Source organism: Nicotiana tomentosiformis, chromosome 1 (assembly GCF_000390325.3).
Source record: "Nicotiana tomentosiformis chromosome 1, ASM39032v3, whole genome shotgun sequence".
In the NCBI taxonomy this organism is placed as follows: domain Eukaryota; kingdom Viridiplantae; phylum Streptophyta; class Magnoliopsida; order Solanales; family Solanaceae; genus Nicotiana; species Nicotiana tomentosiformis.
The window spans coordinates 97,580,942-97,591,013 of NC_090812.1; the positions used below are offsets into that span (position 1 = coordinate 97,580,942).

At 40.3% G+C, this 10,072-nt stretch overlaps 1 protein-coding gene across 1 annotated transcript; it reads right to left on the reverse strand.

Annotated features, from left to right (window-relative positions):
• Positions 1 to 5,500: 5,500 nt before the first annotated feature.
• Positions 5,501 to 6,008, reverse strand: LOC104113897 (monothiol glutaredoxin-S2-like). The gene has a single exon (XM_009624212.4). It carries the CDS (start codon positions 6,006 to 6,008, stop codon positions 5,700 to 5,702), a length of 309 nt encoding a protein of 102 aa, XP_009622507.1. The 3' UTR covers positions 5,501 to 5,699.
• Positions 6,009 to 10,072: the final 4,064 nt, after the last annotated feature.

The window sequence follows — 10,072 nt, forward strand, 5'->3', positions numbered from 1 at the left end:
CATGTTTTTCATTATATCTATAAACTTGTAATATTTTGGAAATTATAAATGAAGCTGCTAATGAATATGAAATGGGAGTTGTTAATGAAATCTTTTCAATGTTTGATTAATTGAGTACATCTCCTCTTTATTCATGAATGAGTTTGGGTAGAAAGAAATCTAACAGGCTTGCTCGGTCAGGTTCACTCAGTTGAGCACCGGTCGCGCTCCCCTAGATCGGGGCGTGACATCAATTTTGAAACCCGTATTCTTGCCCACATTGTTGCCACCACTATTCTCCCCATAACTGGTTCCTACTCCACTCTGTCTCAAAGGGACACTTTTCTGGTCAACTATCTTCTTACCAAACAAAAGGTGAAACTATCCTCCTGGTAATAAATTTCATGATTGAATGTGCTGAAGATCCCTCAAGCCTACCCTACGGGGTGGTCATGACTCACCTCCTCGAGGCCTTCAATATCCCTGTTTCTAACTATACCTATGTATCTTTTTTCTAAGTGCTATAACAACAGGGCGTTTGTTTAGTACAGGATATGTCGCAGTGGATGGTACTTGGGTAAAGAAGCATGACGTTGAAGCAAAAGTGATCCTCTCCAGTTCCAAGGTAAAGGTTGATACTCCTCAGACTGCCATCAATAATCCATAGCTACTTGAAAAGATAACAGCACTTGATGACAAGCTGACTGTCATCAAAGAACTACTGTTGGTCACTCAGACTTCAGTTTGAGATGTCTATGAAATTGCAAAGGAAACAGGTTCTGATGTATCCAAGTTAAGAATTATGGTACTGAAAACAGCAGAAAAGGCAGTGAAAGCTTTCAAAGAGGTGCATAATCGAGTGGATGGAGTCTTAGTCACTTTAAACTCTAGCTTTGAATGCCTCAATGAAGCCATCTGCAACAACCTTACCTATTTCCTCCGTCGTTAAATCTGTGTTGGATGTTTAGACAATTTCTTTTGGTCTATGTGGATAATGTTTCTTTTGTATGTTATTTTTTTGGATACTCTGTGGATGACTGTAATTAAGTAGACTATCTGCTAATCTTATCTGATGGTAGTTAAAACTGCTTAGCCCTCTTTTTGATTGATGCCAAAGTGAGAGAAGTAGAATACATTTTTTACTAACTATGCAGGATATATAGTCGACTGGTAGGATACATTTATACTAACTTGCAGGATACGGCTCAGTCGACCAAGTAAAAACAACTACTAGCATCTGAATGAGGGGGAGTATAAATGAGGGGGAGTCAACTCCAAGTACTCAATTTACCTCACACCAAGTTAAGAGGGAGCCGACTATAACAGGGAATTTAAATGAATTAAGTTTTTTTGTCATCATCAAAAAGGGGGAGATTGTTAGATTTGGATTTTAATGATAGACAATAACTTAATTCTACTTGCAGAAAACCATTCCCAAAGGATGTCATGAGAATGGAAAAGACTCTAACAGAAGATCTGGAAGCACAAATCAAGGAGGAAAGAATCAAGTTGTAACCGCGCATTCTATGAAAACTAAATATTCGAATCAACCAATTACGGAAGGCATAAATCAATCAGCATACGATGATCAATCAATTAATATAGTAGATCAATCACATGAATATTCGAATCAATCATTTATGGAAAGCGTCAATCAATTAGTATAGAAGATCTTTTGAAAATATTTCTCCAACGGCTCACAGGGAAAAGGAAATCAAGGAAGCAACGAAAGGAAAATTCCATTCTATTTCTGGAATGAAATCATCTTGATTGATTCTGAAAATCAACTCCCTTGGGTTGCTTCTCAATAATTTCATAAATGACAGATCATTGCAGGACAAATATATTTTTGCTCAATCATTTCATAACTGATTAGGAATCTATCCATGTACCTCAGGTAGATTTTAAGGGATGCCTAACACCTTCCCCTTAGAAGATCAAGAACCCTTACCCATAATCTCACCGGTTAGCAGACTAATAAAGAATATGACTTAGTAATCAAATAGGTACCGTAGTATACCTTCAAATATTAGGTGGTGACTCTCTTTTATCAACAATAGAGGAACCACAAATTAAATCTTGTTTTGACTAGTGCAAAATAGGGTGCAATAATTGTTATGCCACATGTACCTTCCCTTTACTGCTAGAAACCAAGATCGCGTTCATCTCCCTTGTCGCAGGTTGATCTCCTCTTATTTGTTTAATTCCCTCTAGAGTTGGGAATTTCAGGAGTTGACGATATGTTGATGGCACAGCCTTCATCTCATGTAGCCATGGTCTGCCAAGAATAATGTTGTGGCCCATGTCGCCGTCTACTACTTCAAATAAGGTAGTCTTCATGACCTCTTCGGCCTTTGTGGGCAGCAGGATCTCTCTTTGGGTTGTCACACTTGCTAAGTTAAACCCAACAAGGAGCTTTGTGGCCGGGATAATGCTTTCAGTTAGCTTGGCTTGCTCCAGCACTCTTCATTGAATGATATTGGCTGAACTTCCTGGTCCACCAAAACACGTTTAATTTTAAAATCTAAAACCTTAAGAAAAATTACCATGGCATCGTTGTGCGATAGTAGGAGTGCATCGACGTCCTCTTCTGTAAGGGTGATATCCTCCTCGGTGACTTCCCAGAGTCTCTTACTATGAGTCACTGATACATTTGTCTTTTTTGCTGCTGAAAAGGTTACACCATTAATCTTGTTCCCCCACAAAAATCATATTGATCGTTAGTTGAGGAGGATTTTCTCCTATTTTTAAGGGCTCTGTGTTATCCCGGTTGCGGCCATAGTTATTTTTAGCCCGGTCGCTTAAGAACTCTCTGAGATGATCATTTTTAGCAATGTTGCTACCTCCTCGCATAGATGTCGGCAGTCCCCGGTCCGGTGGTCGTTAGTCACATGATACTCACACCATAGATTAGGATCCCTCTGACTAGGATCGGATCTCATTGGCCTCAGGATCCGTGCTTCCTTATTGTTTCTCATCGCCGATACCAGCTCCACCACGCTGATATTGAAATTTTACTCGGACAGTCTGGGGTAGGTGGAATCTCGGGAGCCTGATATCTCTTTATCCTGCAATGATCTGTTATTCCGGCCACTGACAGTTCTCCTATCGGTAGAAAACCTGTCCGCCGATCGAAAACCTCTTTCGCGTCCTTCAGCCATTTCGTAAGGCAAAAATCGTCCCTTAGAAGATTGCCGATTTGCGTCAAAACCATCCTTCGACTTATCCTTGTTATTTTCCCGACCCTTGGTTGATGTCGGAAAACCGAGTTTGTCGTCTTCTATTATTATCTTTGACTTGTAGCGATTGTGAATATCTGCCCATGTAGTTCCCTGGAACTCGAGCAGACTTTCTTTCAGCTTTCGGGAAGCATCAGAGCTCCTCGAGTTCAGCCCCTTAGTAAATGCCTCAGCTGTCTATTCATCTGGAACGGCCGGTAGCAACATCATTTCCTTCTGAAACCTGGTCACGAACTCTCGTAGCAATTCAGACTCTCATTGCACAATTTTGAATATGTCGGCCTTTCGAGTCTATATCTTCCTAGCCCCTACATGGGCCTTAATGAAAGAATCCACAAGCATATCAAAGGAATCTATTGAGTGCTTAAGAAAACATGAATACCATGTCAGGACCCCCTTCGTCAGGGTTCCCCCGAACTTCTTCAGTAGGACCAACTCAATCTCGTGAAGAGCTAAGTCATTTCCTTTCACCGCCGTTGTGTAGGTGGTGATGTTCTCTTGAGGATTCGAAGTCCCAGCATATATTTGGTACGCCTGGCATTTTGAACCATTTCGGGATTAACTCTAGTGTCGCGCTCGGTTTGAACGGTAACTGGGTGTACTTCTTTGAGTCTGGTCCCCTCAACACTAGCAGTGCACTCAGAATTTAGTCCATTCAAGTGTTTATTTCTCTCATAAACCGCATGAGCTATATTTTGAAAGGATCATTCCCGTTGTTGTTACCAGATCCGATGTTGTTCCCCCCGGCCCTATCGAAGCTGACCTCACCGCTCGGGGTGTTATTATCAACCCTTTGCGCTGTTTGAATTACATGAGCACCGGAGGAACTGGACCTCTTCCATTCGCGTTGTTGGAAGCACCGACAATGCTTGCCTCAATTCTATCATGGCATGGTCTTGCTGTGAGAGACGACCCATGATGACCTTTTGTTGTTCTCTCAAGATCCTTACCGTTTCCACAACGTGCTCATCTTTGGCATCATCAGGAGTCGTCTCACGCACATGTCATGGATATTGCCCTCCATGAACCGGCGTGGCTACATCCTTCTCATTGCGGGTGTCACTAATCGAATCTTCGTATTGAGGTGGATTCCCTTGTGCCTCAACATTGCGAGCGATGTTGACATCGTTATCTGCCATCTTTTATGATTTTTTGCTAATAATCAAACAGATTAGTAATATATGCAAGGATCAACTCAATTATACAACTGTCTAAGCCCCACAGTGGGCGCCAAACTATTTACCTGTAAAACAGTATAGTTGAATTTATAACGTGGTTTATAGACAAGTGAATCGATTTGATTCCAAAATGATAAATAAATTAAATAAAATGCAAGACTTAGCGTTGAAATCAAGATAAGATAGCAAACAGCTTGGTTCAGGGAGCAAGGCTTCCGAAGACATCATTAAGAATATCAATAGACTTAAAATAAAGTATTATTGAGCTTAGAATAATGTGTAACACAAGTTTGTCCGAATTTTTCGTGTCCTACAATAGCTGTTGAAGTCACTATTTATAGTTACACCTAAGGAATAATGTCCTAGGATCAAGCCCCTCTTAAATGACAATTATGGTGGCCATTGATGAATGTGTAACAGCAGGCTATGAATGCCAAAATTCTCGATAACGGATTATGTATTTAATATTGAGGAATATTCCTCATTGAATGTCATCAGGTGGCAAATATTCATTTGTCCTCATTAGCAATATTCCCTTCGGGGTCTGCATGGTGCCAACTGAAGTTGCTGTCCCCGGTCGTGATTTCCACTTGCCTCCTTTTCTATCTGTCTACGGTTCCATGTGTCGCTCTATTATTCGAGCATTTAATATGAACCGATTTTACCCTATACAACTATAAAAAGAAGGATTAGCTACCATTGTAGGCACGAATACTCTGCACACAAAAAGCTATAATCTACTTTCATATTACGCTCAGTTTTAGTTTCTTGAACATTGCTCTCACTTTTGCCATTGAAAAGGTTAAGTTTTAGTGAGGCTTGTAATCTTGTTTAATTTAACAATCTTACTTTTGTTCTTATTTACTTACTATTTTTGTGTCAAATCGATTTGTTTGTCTATAAACCACGCTATAAATTTAACTGTACCATCTTACGGGTAAATAAGTTTCACAAAAAAATGAGTAATAAGAGGAATAGGGAGTTTTGTGGAAGTCACAACTCAAAATCAACAAGTCATATATGTAAAGTATTATTGCAGTACTTATGAAACATTAGGGACATCTCTATTGAGAAAACAGATTCTTCATTGAGCATGTTAAATAAAAGATGCTCAAATGACTACATTCAAGTCCATAAACATTGCTATCAAACCAAACTACTAGCCACTGCTATTCACCTTCTTGTTCATAACTTTTACTGGCATATTAGAAAGTGAACCCGAATTAGTCGTTTTCAGTAGATTTCGAATACCAAATGTCTAAAAAAAGAAAAAGGAGTGTAGTTATACACAGTATAAATGCTACTATAACCAAATAGCTTTAGCTTTCTTGAGCAAAGGAATACGCCTTCCCTCTAAATGGAGGCTCATGATCTCATTAGCACCACCAATTAATTCTTGTCCAATGAACACTGCTGGTACACTAGGCCTTCTCCCTGATGCCAACAGTGCTTTTTCCAATTGTAGGCCATTGGAAAGTTCATCTAATTCATATACAGTTAAGTTAGCACCAAAACTTGATATCAGTGTCTTTATAGTGTGGCACATGCAACACTTGCTTTTGCTGAACATCACCACTGGCTTTTCTGCTATCATCTTTTTCACTGACTCCATTTTTGGAAAGTTATAATAAGAGGAATTGAAGTCACTTAGTTATCAGTTGATCTGTTGTTCAAGTGATGATGAAATTGAAATCTCCATTGAAGCTATTTATAGAATAACAGAGAGAATGAAAAAGGAAAGATAATTTCGTAGTCTCTTTCAGATGAGGTGTTGAAACTGTTAGATACGCAGGCATTCCAGCTTCTTTGATACTGCCTTAAAGTGTCCAAAACAAAATGCAATCCTTCTTAAATTTAACATTTTACAAGTATGGGGGTTAGTACTGTATGTGAACTTCATATCTAGATATTCTTTTTCCAATGATATTACAACATAAAGTATGGGGGCTACTAGACTGATCTCTATATATACTAGTGCATTTTCTACTGTTGATTCGCCTCATGCACTCTTAAATTCTTGTTCCGAAACACAGGGGTTTTGCAAAATAAATTTGAATTTTTGTAAAACAAATGTATAAGGATTATTGAACTGATGATGCTGTGACAAGTCGGTGCATTTAGCGACGAGGAAAAGGAAGTTTGATTTTATCCTCTAATGATATTCTTTTCAGAATTCGATCTCAATTTATGGAAATAATTAAAGAGGTGATTTACCCTTTCAAGGCAAATGGTCGTTATTAGTTAAAGAAGAAACTGCATGCCCAAGACATATTCTCTACTAATACAGAATCATAGGAGAATTAAGATCTAATTATTTACAATAAACAATACAATGAATTAAGGAGTATTATATTGTTCTTATCATCATGTGATTCTTTTGATCGTTTTAAGATTCTTACTTAGCATTTGATTAGGTCGGTTAGTTTGTCGAGAAAAAGATGTCCATTCTTTTGATTATAAAAGATTCATGTTGCTTAGGTGGTGGTGACCGACAAGCTCCAATTAATTAAGCAAAATATATTTTACTAATTGCAAGATTAAAGATTCTTTACCTCGTTCAGAGAGGTGATGACTTATGAGATAGAGACTTGAATTTTCTTATGCTTGGAAAGAGTCCCTTGTTTTGCTTTTAGCATATGAATAAAGCTAATTAAAATTCCACCCGTGGATAAGTCAACTAAAAAGAAAAGCCTGTAATCGTATGAGTGGAGGTTGATTAAGATTCTAGCCCTGCAACTTTGGATGCAGCTGAAATTTTGATTTGAATAGCTGCTAATATCTTAAATAGCGACAGAGAAAGAATTTTATCAAATAAATTTAAAGGAAAAAACTCTCTCGTGTTTAGGAGATTCAACAATTGATACGTAGTTACCCTCAAAATCGGATAATAATTGAAGTTGTTCGTGGTTTAAGTATACGTTAAATAATTTGACACAAAATAATAAATCAGATTAAAGTTGAAATAAATAATGAGAAAGTAAATGCAAACCACACAAGTAGAATTATCTTAGCTTTGGAAGGTTTGTCACCCTTGAGCCAAAAATGCTTTTATCGATACCGGAACAGAATGACAGGATAATAAGATCTAGAAAGAACAATAAATTGTCTTAGGATGCCTGTTACAATGTGTTTTACAAGTAATCAAACTCTCCTTTATATAGTAGGAGATCCCTACTTTAGGTACAATACTATAAAAGGTAAAAAATCTCCTAGTTTGCTTATTTGCCGGTTCTTTACTGATATGTGTCAAGATTTTCGTCGAAATATCCAATTAGTTACGGATATTTCGGCTTTTCGTTATTTCGTTCTTCTGTTGTTTTATACCGACAATGTTTCCTCGAGCTTATTCGGGGTCAGGGTCGATTCCGGGATCACGGGCTCAATGTTCTTGAGGACGAACATTCTGACCTCGTGCTCTGGTTCGATGAGATTCGAAGTCGATCTTCAACCCTTCGCGTTCTGAGTCCGATCTATTGTGCAATAGTTGAATCCGATTTCTACCGTATACAGATAGTCCCCTCATTTTTCGGAGAGTAAATGGCGAGAAACGATATGAGCTCCCGATTCTTATTTCGATAAATTATGATGTAAGCGACAAAAGGTAGTTGAAACGTCCTGTCGGTCCAGTCTTCAAGGCATTAAATGCGTGTCAGTTAATGATCGACCACTCCAGGATGTGAATCGTCGTTTGGAAAACTAAAAATATCCTCTCATCCATTCATTTGAACTTTACATTCAAAATTTTTTCTCTTGTGCTTAAGAAACTTCATCACTCTCACTCTCACTCTCTTCCCTTCTGGTTTTCTGAAAGCTTCCATAAGAGTTTCCTATCTGCCAATCACACCTTTTATTTCATCAACATCTTCCTTTCTCCACTTTTTTTACATTTTTTTTTAAAGCAATGGCAAACGTTTCGCCTGCTGCTGCCGAGGAACCCCCTCTTCCTCAAAAAGAAACCCCCTCTTCCTCACGATCGTCAGCTGAGGAGAACGTTTCGCCTGCTGCTGCCGAGGAACCAACTCCGGAACCTCTTTTGAAAATGTTCGTTCCTACGGGGTGCCCAACCGGAGATGATTTCAAGGTCGAAAAACCCTCCTCGGTACCGGGTCGATGTTAGCCGGTCTCGAGATATATATGCTCGGTCATCGATAGTGTCCTCTGCAAGGTCAATGAGGATTACAACTGGGCTAGTAAGCACGTAGTGGTCCCCATGCCCGAGGAAGTAATTACTACCCACGTGGAGGATTTTTTAAGTATTTACACTTACCCCTTCACGCTGGGCCTCTTGGATCCGGTCATCATTGCCTTCTGTAAGAGGTACGAGGTGACACTCGGTTAAATTCATCCTTCATTTTGGAGGATAGTAATTCTCCTCCGCTTCTTCGTGAGAAAGATTGAGGGATGTCCTTTCACCATCGACCATCTTATGCGTTTGTACAGTCCCCGACTCTATCGAGGGGGATTAATCAAGCTTGCCCGCCGGGCTAGTAAGGCCCCGTTCTCGAGTATCGATGAAGACCGGGACCGAGGCTGGTTAGGCCGATTTGTCCAAGTGAAGACCTCGGATTTAATCCCAGCTGAGTATATGCCATTTCCTGAGAAGTGGAACATGTCACGTAAGTACAATACTATTTTCAAGATTTTATTCATTACTCTTCCCTTCCTTTTCTCTACTCATCATTATCTTGTGGTGGTGCAGTTGTCGTTCGGATCCCAGATGCAGTTCCTCGACTCAAGGAGTGGGTCGAGGGTATTACCACACAGAGATCATACTCCGAGCATTCGTGGCATGAGCTTTCAAATAGCCGATGGGAGGCTCGTTCCCTTGGTGAGATTCTTCTTTAAGTAACGTTTGATCTTAATTTTACGCTATAGATTTCTGACCTGTTTTACTTCCTTTCTGCAGGTTTACCAAAAGATGTCAAAATGAGGCCTCCATCTAGTGGCGATGCTATCTTCACCGAGTCCCCCAGCTTCGAGGCAGGATAAAGAGAAGAAATGAAAAAAGGCTTCGAGTTATCCGGGCCCCGAGAAAGACAGGCCAAAGAGGCGATTGGTGTGAAAACCCAAAGAAAGTACCAGTAATCGAGCACCACCTCCGGATTCACTCCACCAATTGAGAGATGAGTCTGATGGTGAAGGAAAGGCCTTTGACTTGATGGACAGCGTGCCGACTCAGCTCGAAGGGCAAGGAGCTTCCTACCCGGAGGGGGGGTGAGGCTGACCCTTATCACGTTATAGAAACTGAGACGGCCGGGGCCGAAGTCTCACGAGTTGTGGGAAACGCTTCGGAGGAAGCACTTGACGTAATAGAGATTGTCAAGTCACCCTCATTCACAAAGTCGACGCTCAATGAGGTGCAAGCTGCTAAAGAATGCCCCACCGAAGGGACTCATGGAGCGAATGACCTTTTCTGTAGTTTCTTCGATGGCGTGGACTCAACGGCCACGGAAGATGCTACTGGGTTGGGAGACTTAGATATACCGAGAAAAAGCTAATCCACGGAAGCAAGCGGGCCCTCTTTGAGCCCGAAATTGGTCAGTATATTTCTTGCTCCGAGTGCATATCCGGATCAGAAACGTACCATTGTCTTTTCCCCTTTCGGAGGATGCCCAGATTCTTTTCCCCCTCCCCCTCCCCCCCTAGGGGTGGCCAGCTATGTTCGGTGCCTGTGAC

What these genes read in the sequence shown, in the direction of transcription:
- LOC104113897 (XM_009624212.4), bottom strand. Translation starts at nt 6,008, where the DNA reads ATGGAGTCAGTGAAAAAGATGATAGCAGAAAAGCCAGTGGTGATGTTC.